This window comes from Oncorhynchus clarkii, chromosome 12 (assembly GCF_045791955.1).
Source record: "Oncorhynchus clarkii lewisi isolate Uvic-CL-2024 chromosome 12, UVic_Ocla_1.0, whole genome shotgun sequence".
Classification (NCBI taxonomy): Eukaryota; Metazoa; Chordata; class Actinopteri; order Salmoniformes; family Salmonidae; genus Oncorhynchus; species Oncorhynchus clarkii.
In genome coordinates, this window is record NC_092158.1 from 59,627,990 (window position 1) to 59,650,387 (window position 22,398).

Consider the following 22,398-nt stretch of genomic DNA (forward strand, 5'->3'; position numbering starts at 1 on the left):
CAGCATCATGGTTTGGGCCTGCTTTTCTTCAGCAGGGACAGGGAAGATGGTTAAAATTGATGGGAAGATGGATGGAGCCAAATACAGGACCATTCTGGAAGAAAACCTGATGGAGTCTGCAAAAGACCTGAGACTGGGATGGAGATTTGTCTTCCAACAAGACAATGATCCAAAACATAAAGCAAAATCTACAATGGAATGGTTCAAAAATAAACATATCCAGGTGTTAGAATGGCCAAGTCAAAGTCCAGACCTGAATCCAATCGAGAATCTGTGGAAAGAACTGAAAACTGCTGTTCACAAATGCTCTCCATCCAACCTCACTGAGCTCGAGCTGTTTTGCAAGGAGGAATGGGAAAAAATTTCAGTCTCTCGATGTGCAAAACTGATAGAGACATACCCCAAGCGACTTACAGCTGTAATCGCAGCAAAAGGTGGCGCTACAAAGTATTAACTTAAGGGGGCTGAATAATTTTGCACGCCCAATTTTTCAGTTTTTGATTTGTTAAAAAAGTTTGAAATATCCAATAAATGTCGTTCCACTTCATGATTGTGTCCCACTTGTTCTTGATTCTTCACAAAAAAATACAGTTTTATATTTTTATGTTTGAAGCCTGAAATGTGGCAAAAGGTCGCAAAGTTCAAGGGGGCCGAATACTTTCGCAATGCACTGTATACATATGATATGTAAACATGATTAAAGTGGCATTATTAAAGTGACTAGTGATCCATTTATTAAAGTGGCCAATTATTTTGAGTCTGTATGTAGGCAGCAGCCTCTCTGTTAGTGATGGCAGTTTAATAGTCTGATGGCCTTGAGATAGAAGTTGTTTTTCAGTCTCTCGGTCCCAGCTTTGATGCACCTGTACTGACCTCGCCTTCTGGATGGTGGTTGTCGCTCTGATGCTTGTCATCCTTGATGATCTTTTTGGCCTTCCTGTGACATTGGGTGCTGTAGGTGTCCTGGAGGGCAGGTAGTTTGCCCCCGGTGATGCGTTGTGGAGACCGCATCACCCTCTGGATAGCCTTGTGGTTGAGGGCGGTACAGTTGCCTTACCAGGCGGTGGTGATACATCCTGACAGGATGCTCTCAATTGTGCATCTGTAAATGTTTGTGAGGGTTTTAGGTGACTGGCTGTAAAAGTGGAAAAGAAGTCTACATTTTAATACCTGAAACAGGCAATACCAACACAAAGTTGCGTTTTTTTGCGGGCGTGACACTGTTTCGGTAATGACACAAATTGCTGTATTTTTGTGTTATGTTTTTTTATGCTGAAAATAGATAGTATTAATAGATATCATGACTCTTGTTTAGATACAGGTTTCTCTGCTGATTTTATAACTTAACTGTCTCTTTTGCATAGTTTTTTAGAGAGGGTTTTGCATGTGTGAGGGGGAGGAAAATGAATTAATGTTACCCAGAAGTTGAGAGTCACCAGGTACTCTAGGCTCTAGGCAATTTAATAATCCACCCCCTTGCCAGTTTCCTATGGTGCATTGTGGAGTAATTTCAGGCTAGCAGTTGCTGGCTTCCCAAAAAGTTGTTTTACTGTCAACATGTTACAGAATCACTTAATGTTGTAACTGTGTGAAGACTGTAACTGTATACACAATCCCTCGGGACCAGCTTCACATGTCTACAATTGAAACAATTCCCAACACACAAACTCTTCGTACAGTCTCCAATTATAACATCCCCTCTGGAGAATTTTAAAAAGAGTCTTATTGTCTTGTGTTGTCATAGTAATGGAGCCTTGTGATAGTGTTTTTTTACTGGTGTCCTTTTTTCTCATTCTCATTCACAGCCACAGCACACAGTCATTATCTGAGAAGGCTGGATTTAATGACCCCAACTTGCTGGAAAACCTCCAAAGTAATAACGTAAGTAACTTCAGGATTCCCCCGCCACCCACTGGCAGAGTCTAGCATGCAGAGGCGCGGTGAGGAGGACATTAGGAGAGATGTCAGGCCTATGTCGTGTTCATTAGGGCATGCAACGGAAAACATGTTAAAGCATTTTGCAACAGAAAAGGAAGCGTTAGCATTTTTTTTGGTCCATCCGTTGCGGTCCGTTTTCTTCCTCTTTGTGCCTAATGAAACTGCCCCTGTTTCGTACAGCAGCACAGCTTTTGAGTCTTTTAATGGGCCTCACTGACTCGGTAGATGTGTGTGTGTATACCACATTGATAACCACTACATACAGGGCCTTCGAAAAGTATTCAGACCCCTTGACTTTTTCCACATTTTGTTACGTTACAGCCTTATTCTAAAATGGATTAAATACAAAAAGTCCTGGGCAATCTACACACAATACCCCATAATGCCGAAGCGAAAACAGGTTCTTAGATATTAAATTTGCCTCAAAATCCTGCTTTCAAAAATCCTACAACCACTAGACACTTAAAGGCAGCAGCCACCTCCTGTAGCGTAGATGCGTGGCACTTTGTCTGTGAGAAGCGAGATGGTTTCAAATCTATGATTGATTTGCTGGTTGAGTTATCAGGTCAGCAGACGCCGTAGGAGGCAGGATGTTAAGTTTAATTATGTCATCAAATAGCACGGCGTCGCCCAGGAGAGGAAGTAATCCCACTGTGATGTTTGCTTTGTTATGATACTGCAAACTCCTCGACGCTGTTAATTAGTTTGTGGGTAGGATCCGGTTTTAATTACATATTACATATGTTTTAATTACATATTACATATGTTTTAATTACATATTACATATCTGTGGTGTTGCGAACTCTGAGCCCTAATTACATACAAAGTGAACAAGCATTTGTTGTTTGGAAACCACAATCCTCTGTAAGGATTTGTTGATGATCATGAAGTGGTCACTGGCGTTATTGCATTAATTAGGCCTAATGAATGAATGAATAAAGTAACAATATTGTTATGGATGCTATTGGTGTTTATTTTATTTTTGGAGACGTTTTCATTTCTTTGTGATTTGATTATCTTGGATGGGAAAACCTATTTTAAACACCCCTGCGTTATCTGAAGAGACACTTTTTCAAGTGTGGAGAGATTGTAGTTGTGTAATGATGCCACTGAGGTAGAGAATGAAAGCTCTCTTCCCATAAAGCACAGGCGCTCAACCTGCTTTGTAGAATCTGCTGTGCTGATCGTGCATCTTACCAGCGTCCTCTTCCTTGTTCTTGATTCAAACTGAACCAGAATATGGTGGCTTAGTTGTACTTCCACTACAAGATCTTCTGCTCTGCTGTCAACACCACCATACAACACAAATACTCACGTATTCTAGAGGAGCACATGGTCAGTTACAGTACAACACCTCTTAGGGTTAAGTGCCTTGCCCAAGGGCACAATACTAGGACATTTTATCTGGGATCGTAAACCAGCAAAACTGTGCCAAAGCTGCAAAACAAACCAACCAACCAACCACCTGTTGTTATAGTGTTCAGTTGCAATAAAAAGGCATGAACACTTACCACGCTGCGCTTTGGTCCGATTCCTCTTCTTCAGACGACAATTCCCGTTACAGAACTACCCACCACCAACGGACCAAGCAGCATGGTATGGAGGAGCAGAGGGTTCAGGACTCCTGGACATGGGAGGAGATATTGGACGGAAAGGGACCCTGGAGACAGGCTGGGGAATATCGTCGCCCGAAAAAGGAGCTGGAAGCAGCTAAAGCTGAGAGGCGGCATGAGGCAAGGCAGCGCAGCAGGCACGAGAGGCAGCCCCAAAATATTTTTTTGGGGGGAGCACACGGGGAGATTGGCGGAGTCAGGGCGATAGACCTGAGCCAACTCTCCGTGCTTACCGAAAGCAGCGTGGTACTGGTCAGGCACCGTGTTATGCAGTAAAGCGCACAGTGTTTCCAGTGCGCGCTCATAGCCCGGAGAGCTATATGCCAGCCCCCTGCAAGTGCCATGCGAGAGTGGGCATCCAGCCAAGGCGGATTGCCTGTGCTCCACTCGTGCCGGGCTAATGTGGGCATTGAGCCAAATGGAGTGGTGCAAGTGGTAAGCACCAGATCTCCAGTGCTCCCCCACAGCCCGGTTCGACCTGTGCTTGCACTTTGGAAGGTCCGGGCTAAAGTGGGCATTCAGCCTGGAGGAGTGGTGCCAAGGCTGCGCACCAGAGCTCCAGTGCTCCCCCACAGCCCGGTTCATCCGGTGCCTCCTCTACGCACCAGGCCTCCTATAGGTCTCCCCAGCGGGGTCCTGTGGCAGCCCCACGCACCAGGCTGTCTCTGCGTCTCCTCCCTCCAGCGACGCCCTCCAGTCCGAAGCCTCCAGTGTCACCCTCCAGTCCGGACCCTCCAGCGACGCCTTCCAGTCCGGAGCCTCCAGTGTCACCCTCCAGTCCGGAGCTTCCAGCGACGCTCTCCAGTCCGGAGCTTCCAGGTGTTTTGGAAGTGATAGTGTGTGGGTGTAAGATGGTTGTTGTTAGATGAGATTCCTGCGGAGTCATCACTTACTAGTGGTTATTGGTGAAGCGTCCTCGCTTTCCCTCTCTTTCACTCACTGTCTTTATCTCTTTCTTGCACTCCCTCCCCTTTCTCATTCTACCTGCTCCCCTCACTCTCTCTTTCTCTTGCTTTCCCTCCCCACCCCCTCTTTCTCTCTGCAGCCCACGGCTCCTGTCATCCTGGACTTCATGACCATGTTGGCCATCTGTCACACAGCTGTCCCCGAGCGCACCGGAGATAAGATCGTCTACCAGGCTGCCTCGCCAGGTACGGCCCAGCAGTCCTGACTTCACAACACTTGCACTATGACAGCCTTGTCACAGCTCATAATAGCCTTATGACAGCCTAATGACAGCCTAATGACAGCCCTATGACAGCCTAATGACAGCCTAATGACAGCCCTATGACAGCCTAATGACAGACTAATGACAGCTTGCAATAGCAAGTTAGTCACTAAATGTCAGTCAATCAATCTACCAATCAAATATAAGAATGCAGAAGCAAAGGATCTCCTGTTGACGTTGAATAAATTGCTGTTGCTAGGCGACGACTCCATGTCCTGGGTTCTTTATTCTCGTTGTTAGCCAAGCCCCTCAAACCTCTCAGTATCGTATACAGACATATAATGACAACACTATCACATACAGACATCAGTATCACAAAATCAGTATCACAAAAACATTGATATCAAGTAATGGCATTAATACCTTATCAAAGACTTTATTTGACTCTTTGCAAACTGGAATCCATATATCCAGAGGCTGCATTCATTGTAGCTGGGGATTTTAACAAGGCTAATCTGAAAACAAGACTCCCTAAATTGTATCAGCACATCGATTGCGCAACCAGGGCTGGAAAAACCTTGGATCATTGCTATTCTAACTTCCGCGACGCATATAAGGCCCTGCCCCGCTCTCCTTTCGGAAAAGCTGACCACGACTCCATTTTGTTGATCCCTGCCTACAGACAGAAACTAAAACAAGAAGCTCCCGCGCTGAGGTCTGTTCAACGCTGGTCCGACCAATCTGATTCCACGCTCCAAGACTGCTTCCATCACGTGGACTGGGATATGTTTCGTATTGCGTCAGACAACAACATTGACGAATACGCTGATTCGGTGAGCGAGTTCATTAGAACGTGCGTTGAAGATGTCGTTCCCATAGCAACGATTAAAACATTCCCAAACCAGAAACCGTGGATTGATGGCAGCATTCGCGTGAAACTGAAAGCGCGAACCACTGCTTTTAATCAGGGCAAGGTGACCGGAAACATGACCGAATACAAACAGTGTAACTATTCTCTCCGCAAGGCAATCAAACAAGCTAAGCGTCAGTATAGAGACAAAGTAGAATCTCAATTCAACGGTTCAGACACAAGAGGTATGTGGCATGGTCTACAGTCAATCACGGATTACAAAAAGAAAACCAGCCCCGTCACGGACCAGGATGTCTTGCTCCCAGGCAGACTAAATAACTTTTTTGCCCGCTTTGAGGACAATACAGTGCCACTGACACGGCCTGCAACCAAAACATGCGGACTCTCCTTCACTGCAGCCGACGTGAGGAAAACATTTAAACGTGTTAACCCTCGCAAGGCTGCAGGCCCAGACGGCATCCCCAGCCGCGCCCTCAGAGCATGCGCAGACCAGCTGGCTGGTGTGTTTACGGACATATTCAATCAATTCCTATCCCAGTCTGTTGTTCCCAGAAAGCTAAGGTAACTGAGCTAAACGACTACCGCCCCGTAGCACTCACTTCCGTCATCATGAAGTGCTTTGAGAGACTAGTCAAGGACCATATCACCTCCACCCTACCTGACACCCTAGACCCACTCCAATTTGCTTACCGCCCAAATAGGTCCACAGACGATGCAATCTCAACCACACTGCACACTGCCCTAACCCATCTGGACAAGAGGAATACCTATGTGAGAATGCTGTTCATCGACTACAGCTCGGCATTTAACACTATAGTGCCCTCCAAGCTCGTCATCAAGCTCGAGACCCTGGGTCTCGACCCCGCCCTGTGCAACTGGGTACTGGACTTCCTGACGGGCCGCCCCCAGGTGGTGAGGGTAGGCAACAACATCTCCACCCTGCTGATCCTCAACACTGGGGCCCCACAAGGGTGCGTTCTGAGCCCTCTCCTGTACTCCCTGTTCACCCACGACTGCGTGGCCACGCACGCCTCCAACTCAATCATCAAGTTTGCGGACGACACAACACTGGTACGCTTGATTACCAACAACGACGAGACGGCCTACAGGGAGGAGGTGAGGGCCCTCGGAGTGTGGTGTCAGGAAAATAACCTCACACTCAACGTCAACAAAACTAAGGAGATGATTGTGGACTTCAGGAAACAGCAGAGGGAACACCCCCCTATCCACATCGATGGAACAGTAGTGGAGAGGGTAGTAAGTTTTAAGTTCCTCGGCGTACACATCACAGACAAACTGAATTGGTCCACCCACACAGACAGCATCGTGAAGAAGGCGCAGCAGCGCCTCTTCAACCTCAGGAGGCTGAAGAAATTCGGCGTGTCACTAAAAGCACTCACAAACTTCTAGAGATGCACAATCGAGAGCATCCTGTCGGGCTGTATCACCGCCTGGTACGGCAACTGCTCCGCCCACAACCGTAAGGCTCTCCAGAGGGTAGTGAGGTCTGCACAACGCATCACCGGGGGCAAACTACCTGCCCTCCAGGACACCTACACCACCCGATGTCACAGGAAGGCCATAAAGATCATCAAGGACAACAACCACCCGAGCCACTGCCTGTTCACCCCGCTATCATCCAGAAGGTGAGGTCAGTACAGGTGCATCAAAGCTGGGACCGAGAGACTGAAAAACAGCTTCTATCTCAAGGCCATCAAACTGTTAAACAGCCACCACTAACATTGAGTGGCTGCTGCCAACACACTGACTCAACTCCAGACACTTTAATAATGGGAATTGATGGGAAATGATGTAAAATATATCACTAGCCACTTTTAACAATGCTACCTAATATAATGTTTACATACCCTACATTATTCATCTTCTCATATGTATACGTATATACTGTACTCTATATCATCTACTGCATCTTTATGTAATACATGTATCACTAGCCACTTTAACTATGCCACTTTGTTTACATACTCATCTCATATGTATATACTGCACTCAATACCATCTACTGTATCTTGCCTATGCCGCTCTGTACCATCACTCATTCATATATCTTTATGTACATATTCTTTATCCCCTTACACTTGTAAGGTAGTAGTTTTGGAATTGTTAGCTAGATTACTCGTTGGTTATTACTGCATTGTCGGAACTAGAAGCACAAGCATTTCGCTACACTCACATTAACATCTGCTAACCATGTGTATGTGACAAATAAAATTTGATTTGATTTGAAGACGGTAGAGAGACACTGGGACGGGACGGTAGTGGAACAAACAACAGAACAATCGATTTTTTAAATGTAACTAGGCAAGTCAGTCAGGAACAAATTATTATTTACAATGACGACCTACCACGGCCAAACCTGGACCAATTGTGCACCGCCCTATGGGACTCCCAATCATGGCCGGAAGTGATACAGCCTGGATTTGAACCAGGGACTGTAGTGAGGGTAAAAGGGTGCACATTAAGCCCGATATCCTTTATCTTAGACAAGGTCAATCTGACTTTCATATGCTTTGATCCACCAAGGCTAGATGTTTTGAAGTGGTAAAGGGTTGTGTTCATTAGGCACCAAGCGGAAGAAAATGCACTAAAACACTGAGGGACCACCTGGACTCGTCCAATAAGTACCGCAGGGCTCTAGGCTGACCTTTTTTAGAAGGAGCACGTGTGCGCCTAAGTTGAAAAATGTAGGAGCACACAAAGAAATGTAAGAGGACAGTGCTGCTTGTTTTTGTAGTTTTGGTGCAAGCATGTCGGTCATGAATCTGCGCTCAGTTAAGTGAAGTAGGTTCCTTCCTTTCTGGGGAGTTTTTTCTAGCCACCGTGGTTCTACATCTGCATTGCTTGCTGTTTACAGTTTTAGGCTGGGTTTCTATATAAGCACTTTGTGACATCTGTTAATGTAAAAAGGGCTTTATAAATTATATAATTTGATTTATTTTAAGTTATCATTGCAACAATTACCATCTGGTGCTCCCAAAAAAAATCAGGTACCATATTTAGGTGCATATGCAAGTTAAATGGTCGCACTGTAGAACCCTGTGCCGCTCATGTTTGTGTTCCGTTGTACGTTTTGAAACATTGCACACTAATGAACATGACCTACGGAAATAGGTCATGTCCTCTGAATCCTCCTCTTCCTTTGATCTGCTCCTCTAAGTACAGCCTGTTCATTTGATCTCTTTAAAGTGACGCTTACCTCAGTGAATCTGCAGAACCTCTCCGCTCTGGCCTCGTTCCTTTGTTCCTAATCAAGAGTGAATTCCCTTCTCTGGCCTTGATCCTTTGTTCCTAATCAAGAGTGAATTCCCTTCTCTGGCCTTGATCCTTTGTTCCTAATCGAGTGAATTCCCTTCTCTGGCCTTGTTCCTTTGTTCCTAATCAAGAGTGAATTCCTTTCTCTGGCCTTGTTCTTTTGTTCCTAATCAAGAGTGAATTCCCCTCTCTGGCCTCGTTCCTTTGTTGCTAATCAAGAGTGAATTCCCTTCTCTGGCCTTGTTCCTTTGTTCCTAATCAAGAGTGAATTCCCTTCTCTGGCCTTGTTCTTTTGTTCCTAATCAAGAGTGAATTCCCCTCTCTGGCCTTGTTCCTTTGTTCCTAATCAAGAGGGAATTCCCTTCTCTGGCCTCGTTCCTTTGTTGCTAATCAAGAGTGAATTCCCCTCTCTGGCCTCGTTCCTTTGTGATCAAGACAAAAAGAGGAAAACTGTTATGAATGGAGAGAATGTCACTATTATGAGCTTCTTTCTTTTTACCCTATGTAATTACTCTGTAGAGTTTGACAATATCTACAAATATTTTACTTAATTGCAGAACAAATACACCAGGGTTGTATTCATTAGTCCACACCGTATCAAAATGGAAAATGAAAACAAGTATTTATTATTGGATAGGTTCCTCCCCGTTTTGTTGTTTCAGTTAGTCTTCTTCCGTTTGGTGCCTAATGAACACAACCCAGCTAAGGAGCTGTGTGGGGATGGAGAGTAGTCATAAATAGAGAGCTAGCTAAGTTAACTGTAAACAACATGCAGAAAGGTTTTTCTCACCCTTAAGCCTTTCTACTTTGCACATTCTTCCATTGCAAAACTACCATTCCAGTGTTTTACTTGCTATATTGTATTTACCTTGCCACCATGGCCTTTTTTGCCTTTACCTCCCTTCTCACCTCATTTGCTCACATTGTATATAGACTTGTTTATACTGTATTATTGACTGTATGTTTGTTTTACTCCATGTGTAACTCTGTGTCGTTGTATCTGTCGAACTGCTTTGCTTTATCTTGGCCAGGTCGCAATTGTAAATGAGAACTTGTTCTCAACTTGCCTACCTGGTTAAATAAAGGTAAAATAAAAAAATAAAAAAAATATAAATAAATAAAATAATAAATAAAATAAAAAAATAAATAAATAAGTGTTTAGATGCGAGCTACAGTATAACCTGTACTACAGCTTTGTTTGTACCTAAAGTATGTCTTGATGAATTAGCGTTATGTACAAATGGTAGTTGTAGCACTCATTCGTAAACAACTGCCTGATCATTTTAGAGGTCTAAAGCAAAATGAAATCTGAGGATCATGTTCTTTCAAGTGCTTACTACTGCTTAGTTTGACACCAACTGTCTTGGTCAGCACTTTTTAGTGTTGGCATCACATGCCTCTGTAGTTCTAAAATAAAATGAATGTGATACTGGTGTTGCTGTTCTGGTGCACTTCTCATCTCACAACATTCCCTTGGGTTCTCCTTGGGTTCTCTTCTGATTCTGCAGACGAGGGGGCTCTGGTGAGAGCAGCGGCGAACCTGGGCTTTGTGTTCTCTGGTAGAACCCCAGACTGTGTCATCATAAAAGCGGTGAGTAGATGCAGTAGAATCCATAGAAATAGAATTCCCCTGCCTCCGGAGTGATGCAGGGGTCTAAGGTACTGCATCACAGTGCTAGCTGGGCCACTAGAGATCCAGAGTCCAAGCTCTGTTGCAGCCGGCCGCGACCGGGAGAGCTATGGGGCGGCGCACAATTGGCCCAGCATCGTGTCCATCGTGTCCATCGCACTCTAGCGACTCCTGTGGTGGGCCAGGCACATGCACGCTGACACGGTCGTACGGTGATTCCGCTGACACTGGTGTGGCTGGTTTCTGGGTTAAGCGGGCATTGTGTCAAGAAACAGTGCGGCTTGGTTGGGTTGTGTTTTCGGAGGACACACGGCTCTCGACCTTTGCCTCTCCCGAGTCCAAGCGGGAGTTGCAGCGATGAGACAAAACTGTAACTACCAATTGGATACCACGATATTGGGGAGAAAGAGGGGGTAAAAAATAAATGGAATATCCATTCTAGTGATTCTATTTCTATGGTAGATGTTCTGACAATGAACGCAATCCTATTGTGCCTTTCACTTCAGTTCTGTAGCTCTCATGGCTCTATACATTGTATGGTGGTAATCACTTCTGTGCAATTTTTTTTATTTTTTACATTTTTTTTTTTTATTGGGTTACAAGGGCAATACAATAATAAAAATACCCCCCCACCCACTCCAAACATACTCCCCCCCCCAAAAAAAAAAAGATATAATACATTTATCAAGTTAAAATATACAACTCGCTCTAGACTAGAATATGCACAGCAGGTGCCATTAATACAGGCAACGAGTGGAGGACAGAGCAGTCTCTTAAAGAAGAAGTTACAGGTCTGTGAGAGCCAGAAATCTTGCTTGTTTGTAGGTGACCAAATACTTATTTTCCACCATAATTTGCAAATAAATTCATTAAAAATCCTACAATGTGATTTTCTGGATTTTTTTTCTCATTTTGTCTGTCTTAGTTGAAGTGTACCCATGATGAAAATTACAGGCCTCTCTCATCTTTTTAAGTGGGAGAACTTGCACAATAGGTGGCTGACTAAATACTTTTTTGCCCCACTGTATTCCTAATTTTGTTGCGTTACAGCCTGCATTCAAAATGGACAAAATGGATAGATTCACACCCCTGAGTCAATACTTTGTAGAAGAACCTTTGACAGCGATTACAGCTATGAGTATTTCTGGGTAAGTCTCTAAGAGCTTTCTACAACTGGATTGTGCAACATTTGCCCATTTATTATTTTCTAAATTCTTCAAGCTCTGTCAAGTTGGTTGTTGATCATTGCTAGACAACCATTTTCAGGTCTTGCCAAAGATTTTAGTCAAAACTGTAACTCGGCAAGCAACTCCAGTGTAGATTTGGCCTTGTGTTTTAGGTTGTTGTCTTGCTGAAAGGTGAATTAATCTCCCAGTGTCTGGTGGAAAGCAGACTGAACCAGGTTTTCCTTTAGGATTTTTCCTGTTCTTAGCGCCATTCGGTTTCTTTTTTATTCTGAAAAACTCCCTAGTCCTAAATGATTACAAGCACGCACATAACATAATGCAGCCACCATTATGCTTAATTTTTTAATTGCTTTAACACATTTATTGCGGTATTACTTTAGTGCCTTGTTGCAAACAGTAATATTTGTATTCTGTTTACCTTTTATGGCTGCTGTCCCTGTACAGGAATCAACATCAGCGGAAATTTCAGAGTGACAACTAATAGTACTCGATACAACTCAAACTTTCATTAAAACACACATGCAGGGTACTCAATTATAGCTATACTCGTTGTGAATCTAGCCAACATGTCAGATTTTTTAAATGCTTTTCGGCGAAAGCATGAGAAGCTATTATCTGATAGCATGCAACCCCCCGAAATACCTGAAGGGGACGTAAAACAAAAGAATTAGCGTAGCCGGCGCTACACAAAACGCAGAAATAAAATATAAAACATTCATTACCTTTGACAAACTTCTTTGTTGGCACTCCTATATGTCCCATAAACATCACAATTGGGTCTTTTTTTCGATTATATATACCCAAAATGTCAATTTATGAAGCCCGTCTGATCCAGGAAAAAACTGCTTTCCAAAACGCAACGTCATTTTTTTAAATTAAAAAAGTTGCCTATAAACTTTGACAAAACACTTCAAACTACTATTGTAATCCAACTTTAGTTATTAGTAAACGTTAATAATCGATCAAATTGATCACGGGGCGATCTGTATTCAATAGCAGCAAGTCTTGAAATCATGGTCCATATTCTCTCTTCCATAACTTCCCCCGGTGTACTCGACGACAGGAAGTGCCTATTCCTCATTTCACCAAGGATTAACTTCAACCAAATTGCCAAGTCTGGCGACATCGTGTGGAAGCTGTAGGAACTGTAAACTGGTCGCTATCTATTTTCCCTTGCCATAGACAATACAGAGACTGGCGGAGGGATTTTTTTCTGTTGTTTTTTGTGAACAGTTTTCCTTGGGATTTTGCCTGCTACACACGTTCTGTTATAGTCACAGACATGATTTAACCAGTTTTAGAAACTTCAGAGTGTTTTCTATCCACACATACTAATCATATGCATATACTATATTCCTGGCATGAGTAGCAGGACGTTGAAATTTTGCGCGATTTTTAACAAAATGCTGAAAAAATTCACAGCCTCCTTAAGAGGTTTTAAGGCTTCCTTCTTTTCACTCAGTCAATTAGGTTAGTATTGTGGAGTAACTACAAGGTTGTTGATCCATCCTCAGTTTTCTATCACAGCCATTACTCTGTAACTGTTTTAAAGTCACCATTGGGCTTATGGTGAAATCCCTGAGCGGTTTCCTTCCTCTCCGGCAATTGAGTTAGGAAGCCTGTATCTAGGTAGTGACTGAGTGTATTGATACACCATCCAAAGTGTAATTAATAACTTCACCGTGCTCAAAGGGATATTCAATGTCTGATTTTTCTTTATTTGTACCCATCTACCAATGGGTGCCCTTCTTTGCGAAGCATTGGAAAACATCCCTGGTCTTTGTGGTTGAATCTCTGTTTGAAATTCACTCCTTGACTGAGGGACCTTACAGATAAATGTGTTTGAGGGGGGTACAGTTATCATGTCAAACACTATTATTGCACACAGAGTGAGTTCAAACAGCTTATTATGTGACTTTTAAAGAAAATTTAGGCTTGCCATACTGTAAAAAAGGGGTTGAATACTTATTGAGTCAAGACATTTCCGATTTTCATTTGGAATTCATTTGTTAAATTTTTTTTTTTTAAAGAAAACGTTCTTCCACTTTGACATTATGGGGTATTGTGTGTAGTGACAAAGTGACCAGTGACAAAACATCTACATTTAATACATTTTAAATTCAGGCTGTAACACAACAAAATGTGGAAAAGGGGGTGTGAATTCTTTCTGGCACTCTACATGGAAATGAATTTTGTGAGATCAGCATAAACATTACACATTCAGTACACTATAATACACATAATGTAATACATAGAGCCCTACTTTGAGCAGTTGACTGAGCCTCCCTGGAGCGCCAGATGGGTAGGGTTTGTACTCCGGGGACCATTCCATTGGCAAGCTCAATCAAGTTTGGCAAAAGTATTTGGAGAAAAAAAGAAATATTATACTTACACGCACTGGCCGTGTAATGGAAAATAAACGACTCTTCTAAATTAGACTCAATTAGATTACATGGACACGATGGCGTTCGTGAATACGTCCTCCTCTAACCTAAGGGCGCCCTGGCGCTTTGATCCCTTTAATTGGCTAACCTGATGATTGCATTTAGGAAGGAGGTGGGGAGGCACAATGCCTAAGCTCTTTTTCTAATTTTACTCCAGAGTATAAAGTTTACAAGACATTTGTCTAGGTCCTTAACCTTTATTAGGCCTTCGAAAGCCTCTCCACGCATGTTTAATCATCGCCAATTGTACCTGGTGGTCTCGACAATTAAGGACATTTATTAAATTAGCTTAACTTCTTTACTCTCTGCATCCGAGCTGGGTAGGCTGACTGATAAGCTCTGTTTAGTTCAATTAAGGGAGATTAAACAACGGTCAATAAGGTAGCGATCGGTTACTTTCATAGAAGGAAATGTGGCAAAGGAATTCTAGTTTAGAGTCAATGAGTTTCTTAAAGTACACTGACTGTCTGTCTCTCTGTCTGTCTGCCATTTTGTTATCAGCTGGGAGTCGAGGAGAAGTACGAACTGCTCCATGTTCTAGAGTTCACCAGGTACGGCTTCATTTCAGTGCATTGAACTAACAGTTTGCTCAGGATAATGTGCTGCCATAGCATCAACACTGTGATGGCTGCATTCTCTCTCTCTCTCTCTCTCTCTCTCTCTCTCTCTCTCTCTCTCTCTCTCTCTCTCTCTCTCTCTCTCTCTCTCTCTCTCTCTCTCTCTCTCTCTCTCTCTCTCTCTCTCTCTCTCTCTCTCTCTCTCTCTCTCTCTCTCTCTCTCTCTCTCTCTCTCTCTCTCAGCACTAGGAAGAGGATGTCAGTCATCATGGAAATTATTCATTTACAATATTAACATAATTAAAATAATAATATTCTAAATTGTCAATGGGACAATCTTTCTATCTCTCTCCCTCTCTGTCTCTCACTCCCTCTCTCTCGTTCTGCCTCTTTCTCTATCCCCCTCCCCCCTCTCTTACATTTTCTCTCCGTCTGTCTCTCTCCATGGCAACGCATGTGACAGACCATCATTACCACAGCACAGCGGTGGTGTCAAGTGGTTCTCCCTTATTGCTTCGCCTCCAAATGTAAAAAAAAAATCTGTAGCAGACAAAAGGTCTGATATCGGGATCAGACACATTGTTAGACACACATCATATTATTTATTACACTGGCATTTTTTTGTTTATTGATTTGCACACAAAAAGAGACAGAACAATGTGATAATAGTAATTAAAAGGCAAAACTGGAACATGTGCAGGAGAGATTAAAAAAAGCTACTGAAATGCCTCCCCCTTTCAAATATCTATAGAAAAAGGACTGAATTAGTATAGTTGCAGTATAATTGCTGTCTAACTATTGGGTTGGCTTAGACATACAATACCAGACAAGTTTGGACAGACCTACTTTATATTTGAGATTCTTCAAAGCAGCCACCATTTGCCTTGATGACAACTTTGCACACTCTTGGCATTTTCTCAACCAGCTCCACCTGGAATGCTTTTTCTCCAAAACCACCAAAACCACCATAAAGAAGCCAGACTACTGTTTGCAACTGCACATGGGGACAAAGATCGCACATGGGGACAAAGATCGTATATATTGATATATTGAAGCGACATCTCAAGACATCAGTTAAGTTAAAGCTTGGTCGTAAATGGGTCTTCCAAATGGACAATGACCCCAAGCATACTTCCAAAGTTGTGGCAAAATGGCTTAAGGACAACAAAGTCAAGGTATTGGAGTGACCATCACAAATCCTGACCTCAATCCTATAGAACATTTGTGGGCAGAACTGAAAAAGCGTGTGCGAGCAAGGAGGCCTACAAACCTGACTCAGTTACACCAGCTCTGTCAGGAGGAATGGGCCAAAATTCACCCAACGTATTGTGAGAAGCTTGTGGAAGGCTACCCAAAACATTTGACCCAAGTTAAACAATTTAAAGGCAATGCTACCAAATACTAATTGAGTGTATGTAAACTTCTGACCCACTGGGAATGTGATGAAAGATATAAAAGCTGACATTTCACATTCTTAAAATAAAGTGGTGATCCTAACTGACCTAAAACAGGGATTAAGTGTCAGGAATTGTGAAAAACTTAGTTTAAATGTATTTGGCTGAGGTGTATGTAAACTTCCAACTTCAATTGTATGTCCTTTACGTTTATGGGGGGTCAATTAAGGAAGACATCCTCTTCTGCAAACCTCTGGAAACCAGGACAACGGGAGAGGATATTTTACTGGACAGCTTTGTGACATCAAATGGACTTTGGCGGTCAAGGTGTGTTGGTGTCTGTACTGATGGCGCAAAAGCCATTACTGGGAGACATAGTGGAGTGGTAAAGCACGTGCAAGCAGTTGCTCCCGACGCCACTTGGGTACAACACAGCATCCCCCGAGAGGCTCTTGCTGTCAAGGGAATGGCTGACAGCTTGAAAGATGTTTTGGACACTACATTGAAAATGGTTAACTTTGTTAAAGTAAGGCCCCTGAACTATTGTGTATTTTCTGCACTATGCAATGATATGGGCAGCAACCATATAACGCTTTTACAACATTCAGAAGTGCGCTGATTATCAAGGGGCCAAGGACATATTCAATGTGCGGGACAAAATTGAGGCTATGGTTAAATAGTTGGAGCTCTTCTATGTCTGCTTTAACAAGGACGACAACACAGTTATTTCCATCATTGTTTGATTTTTTGTGTTGTGTGCAAATGAACTCAAGCTTATGGACAATGTCAAATATGATAAAGCGAAGCACCTGAGTGGGTTGAGTGTGCAATTGCACAGGTAGTTTCCTGAAACGGATGATACAAACAACTGGATTCGTTATCCCTTTCATGCCCTGCCTCCAGTCCACTTACCGATATCTGAATGAGAGCTTCTTGAAATTGCAACAAGCAGTTCTGTGAAAATGGAATCTAATCAGGAGCCACTTCCAAATTTCTGGATTGGGCTTCGCTCAGAGTATCCTGCCTTGGCAAACCGCGCTATTAAGACACTGATGCCCTTTGCTACCACGTACCTATGTGAGAGTGGATTCTCGGCCCTCACTAGCATGAAAACTAAATACAGGCTGTGTGTACACTACACTGTGTCTGGAAAACTATTTAAGACTGACTCTCCAATACAACCCAACATTGCAGAGTTATGTGCATCCTTTAAAGCACACCCTTCTCATTATCCTGTGGTGAGTTATTCACAATTTTCTATGAACAAATAAGGTTTCATATGTAAGATGGTTAAACAAAGAGCAACATTATTGATTATTTTATTATTATTTGTGCTCTGGTCCTATAAGAGCTCTTTGTCACTTCCCACGAGCCAGGTTCTGAAAAAAACTAATTCTTATGTTTAATAAATGTATTGTATGTGTGTGTGGCAGGCTTACAATGATGGCAATAAACAACATTTGAGAGTGCACTGACCCTGGTAGCTGGAGGTTGAATGTTTAAAGGGGTACGGGACTATAAAAAGTTTGGTAAACACTGCAACAGGACAACAACCCTAAGCACACAGCCAAGATCACGCAGGAGTGGCTTCGGGACAAGTTTCTGAATGTCCTTGAGTGGCCCAGCCAGAGCCCAGACTTGAACCCGACCGAACATCTCTGGAGAGACCTGAAAATAGCTGTTCAGCAACTCTTCTCATCCAACCTGCCAGAACTTGAGAGGATCTGCAGAGAAGAATGGGAGAAACCCCCCAAATATAGGTCTACCAAGCTTGGAGCGTCATATTCAAGAAGACTCGATGCCGTAATCTCTGCCAAAGGTGCTTCAACAAAGTACTGAGTAAAGGGTGTGAATATTTGCGATTTTTCATTATTATATATTTTTTTTATAGATTTGCACACCAAAGAAAAAACGTTTTTTGCTTTGTTATTATGGGGTAAAATGTGTACATTGATGAGGGGGAAAAAATGTAATCAATTTTAGAGCAAGGCTGTAACGTAACAAAATGTGGAAAAAATCAAGGGGTCTGAATACTCTGAATGTACTGTATATTCATGAACATCTATTCATAGACATACATCTACACAGAGTGTACAAAACATTACTAACACCTTTCACTAATATTGAGTTGCACCCTCTTTTGCCCTCAGAACAGCCTCAATTTGTCTGGGAATGGACTACAAGGTGTCGAAAGCATTCCACAGGGATGCTGGCCCACGTTGACATCCATTAGATGGTCACCTCTCTCAAAGTTTCAAAACGCCTCATTTTTTGGGTGGCTAAAAACATGATTTTGTCAAAAAGTAAACTAAGTGCATTATCCTCACAATTCCTGTCATGAAAGTGTCTGCTGCCAGGCCCCTGGGCCTGTTTTATTGGGGGCTGCTGCTGTGATGCGCGAACCACTCTCTTTCCCTCTCCCAATGTGCACCAGGAGAGAGAAAAAAGGCTTCTGATTGTATAACGTTTCAAAATCCAATTGTGGGAACAGCTTTGGAAGCAGCTAACTGTTGTTCTCAGCTTTCTGTGGGTATATTTTTTTTAAAAATTTTCATCTCTTAATATTGAGCTCAATAGCAACCATTTTACAACTGAGATATTTGATATCACTTTATGATACAAAGCGCGGAAAATTCACAATTGCACACCCAAAAGTGTTTTTTATTTAGTGTTAGCGAGTTAATGTGTTTTGAGTTTTCACTTCCTCATGTGGTGAATTAGCCCACAAATACATGTACCTATGATATTAGTACACATAAAGATGTAGGCAAATTCATCTCTATTGAAAATTCTGGAGCCCTATTTTAACAGTAAAATATATCAAGAATACCCTATTGTCAAACCACAATTCATGACTATCACTAGTTTAGGTTGCACATCAAAATATCTTGAATCATGCATTCTTGCTTTCTTGAATAGCCTATAATCTCAGTAGTCTATAACACAGTCTAAAGCACTGCGAATGGCTTCATTCCACATGGTTTCTATTGTGTGATGCTGAGGGGGAAAATTGGTGTGACCAAATCATGTGCTGCCATCAACTGAAAATGTGAGTGGCACCGGTGCCACCAGGGGAAAATGTTTGTATGGAACCCTGTCAAGGGTACAATGTGTTCTTCTGCCAATTTGGCTGTTTGGAAGAGAATCTTGTGATAAGATGTTTTGCAGAGAAACATATTGGTAGGACCAGGCTATGTATGTTTGTGCAGTGATATATGTTTACTATAGGTTAATTAGGTAGTCAAAATGTGATGGGACTAAAATGAAAGGGCATTTAGTTGACTAAAATGGCCCACTATTTTCATCATTTTGACAATAACTACACAAAATCATTATTCTAAAGACAAATATGTGAAAGTACAACCTTTTCTCTACGCCCCGTGGCAAGGTGTGCCAAAAGGCAAGGCTCTGACTGCATGCGTGGGTATGGATATGGGGGTACAGATTTTTTTGTGGCTCCCATCCCCAACAAAGTTGCCCATCCCAAACATACATCACTGGTGTTTGGTATCTAGTGATTTTACATGGTGGTTTGTTTACATGGCAGTTATTTGCTGGCTGTCCAGACAGTATATGTAATGACTGTGCTGTTTCCAACAGGACACGGTGGTCTACGACCGTCTGGCCGACAGTTCCAGGTATAAAGAGATCACTCTTAAACACCTGGAGCAGTTTGCCACCGAGGGTGAGTGAGGGAACAGCTCCCCCTGTCTACCTAACACACATAGGACCTATTAGAAAAAGTTGAGAAAGGCATTCTTCCTTCCTTTTTCCTTGAGGTAAGCACAGATCTGTAAGTGATTGGATAGGTTTAATCAATGTTCCTACCCCTTTACTTTCACTGATCCACTCGATTATTTGATTACTTGAAGGAAGGAAGGAAGGAAGGAAGGAAGGAAGGAAGGAAGGAAGGAAGGAAGGAAGGAAGGATGCATTTCTGTATTCAAACTTAATATTTTATTAGATTGCATTGCTTTACCTCTATAGATATACTACCTTCTTGTGAGAGGTTGGCAGAATTGCATTAAACATTTCCCCTGTGGAAAAATCTGCATATTTCTAGTTTCTGCAGCTTATAAACCACATATTTTTTAAATTATTTAATTGAAGAGAAATGCAAAGTAATGGCATGTGTCGCCATAAGTGGACACCTGTTGTGTAATTATTAGGTTATGTAAGCCTTCTGGGTTTACTCGGGTGAGTTGAGAAGTGACGGTTATTGTGTAGATAGAGGAAGAGGGTGGATAGGGGTTAGTATGGGGTTAGATGGGGACTGATGTGGTGTGTTGTCTGTCCATTATGTCTCAGGGCTGCGTACTCTATGCTTTGCTGTGGCTGAGATCAGCGAGTCATCCTATCAGCAGTGGCTGGAGGTGTTCCACGGTGCCGCCAGCGCCCTGCAGAACCGAACTCTCAAACTGGAGGAGAGCTATGAGCTTATCGAGAAGGTCAGTCTCACACACACATGCCCGTTCGCCCTCGCACAGACACACACACACACACCACATCAGTCCCCATCTAACCCCATACTAACCCCTATCCACCAATCACCATCTTCCCCTATCTCCACAATAATCCTGTAGGTCTCCACCACCAGGTAAAAGATTAGCACAGATTTCTTCACATTTTCAACCCTATGTGAATCAAAGTTGAGACAAGCAGTTTCTTAACTTTAATGTTAAAATATCTAGTGTTACGATATAAACATTTCAATTTGTTCGCCATTTTAGGAAGGATTTTAGCAGCAATCAGGTCTCCAGAAAGGGATTGATCTAGGGACACACCAAGATACACTCGTTTTAGATTCAATCTCCTTGCCTGCACAGTTTACCGTTATCTTGTCTACCCTACAAACAAAATCAATTTATTTTTTCCCAAGTGCAGTGACAATTTGTTGTCAGACAACCAATCTCTAACAAAATGTAATTCCTTACTCAGGGTCTCTATGTAAACTGTATCCTTCCCTGATACCAGTATGGCTGAATCATATCAGCTAAAAGATTCCAATGATGAGCGATCAGCTCTGCAAACAAGATAATTACTGCCTGCTTCGTTCACCCTAAGGACACCAACCCCTCACACAAAGCATCCATTTTAAAACTCTCCACCCATTCCATTGAGTGGTTGGCTGAACACAAATCAGTAAAACCGATTTCAGACATTCAACTTGATTAAAGGTCCAACGTTTTAGAAATTGAGGCACACTTAACCAGTATGTCTACCACAGAATTTTGCAGCGATACGCCATCCCATCTGGTTTGCGCTTAGTGGGACTATAATTTGTTTTTGAACAGGACAATGACCCAAAACACACCTCCAGGCTGTGTAAGGGCTATTTGACCATGAAGAAGAGTGATGGAGTGCTGCATCAGATGACCTGGCCTCCACAATCACCCGACCTCAACCCAATTGAGATGGTTTGGGATGAGTTGGACCGCAGAGTGAAGGGAAAGTCGCCAACAAGTGCTCAGCATATGTGTGAACTCCTTCAAGACTGTTGGAAAAGCATTCCAGGTGAAGCTGGTTGAGAGAATGCAAAGAGTGTGCAAAGCTGTCATCAAGACAAAGGGTGGCTATTTGTGTTAGTGTTTTTTCATAGTTTTGATGTCTTCACTATTATTCTACAATGTAGAAAATAGTAGAAATAAAGAAAAAACATTTAATGAGTAGGTGTGTCCAAACTTTTGACCGGTACTGTATATAAAACACAGGAAAATAAAGTTTTTGACTACACTGGAACTTTAATGTGGCAGGTGTGATTGCCATAGGGGGAGTAGAACGGATGGAGGGGGAGCAGCAGGAGAAAGAATGTCCATAGCGGGAGTAGCAAGAGAGAGTTGAGACAGTAGGAGGGAGTAGCGGAGGGAATGTCCATAGGAGAGGAGTAGCAGGGTGGAGGGGGGTTCAGGTAGCTGACTAGTGGTGGCTATTCAGCAGCTTGATGGTCTGAGGGTAGAAACTATTGGCCAGTCATTCAGTTTTTGCCGTGATGCTCCTGTACTGTTCGGGTGCATGTACAGTGGCAAGAAAAAGTATGTGAACCCTTTGGAATTACCTGAACATAAATTGGTCATAAAATGTAATCTGATCTTCATCTAAGTCACAACAATAGACAAACACAGTAACAATAACAATAACACACAAACAATTATACGTTTTCATGTCTTTATTGAACACTCTGTGTAAATATTCACAGTGCAGAGTGGGAAAAGTATGTGAACCCTTGGTTTTGATAACTGGTTGACCCTCCTTTGGCAGTAGGGTCAACCAGTTATCTCAATCGGATTGAGGTCGGGACTCTAGAAGGCGTATTTTTTTCTGTT

The 22,398-nt window shown here is 42.7% G+C and overlaps 1 protein-coding gene across 1 annotated transcript in view; it reads left to right on the forward strand.

Annotated features, from left to right (window-relative positions):
• The window catches only part of LOC139422492 (probable phospholipid-transporting ATPase IA), a 186,676-nt gene that overhangs the window by 64,364 nt on the left and 99,914 nt on the right, over window positions 1-22,398 (forward strand). The window contains 7 exon segments of the mRNA XM_071173654.1: window positions 1,806-1,881; window positions 4,597-4,702; window positions 10,372-10,454; window positions 14,626-14,675; window positions 14,925-14,971; window positions 19,659-19,760; window positions 20,384-20,523. Of these exon segments, the coding sequence (XP_071029755.1) occupies window positions 1,806-1,881; window positions 4,597-4,702; window positions 10,372-10,454; window positions 14,626-14,675; window positions 14,925-14,971; window positions 19,659-19,760; window positions 20,384-20,523 (604 nt within the window).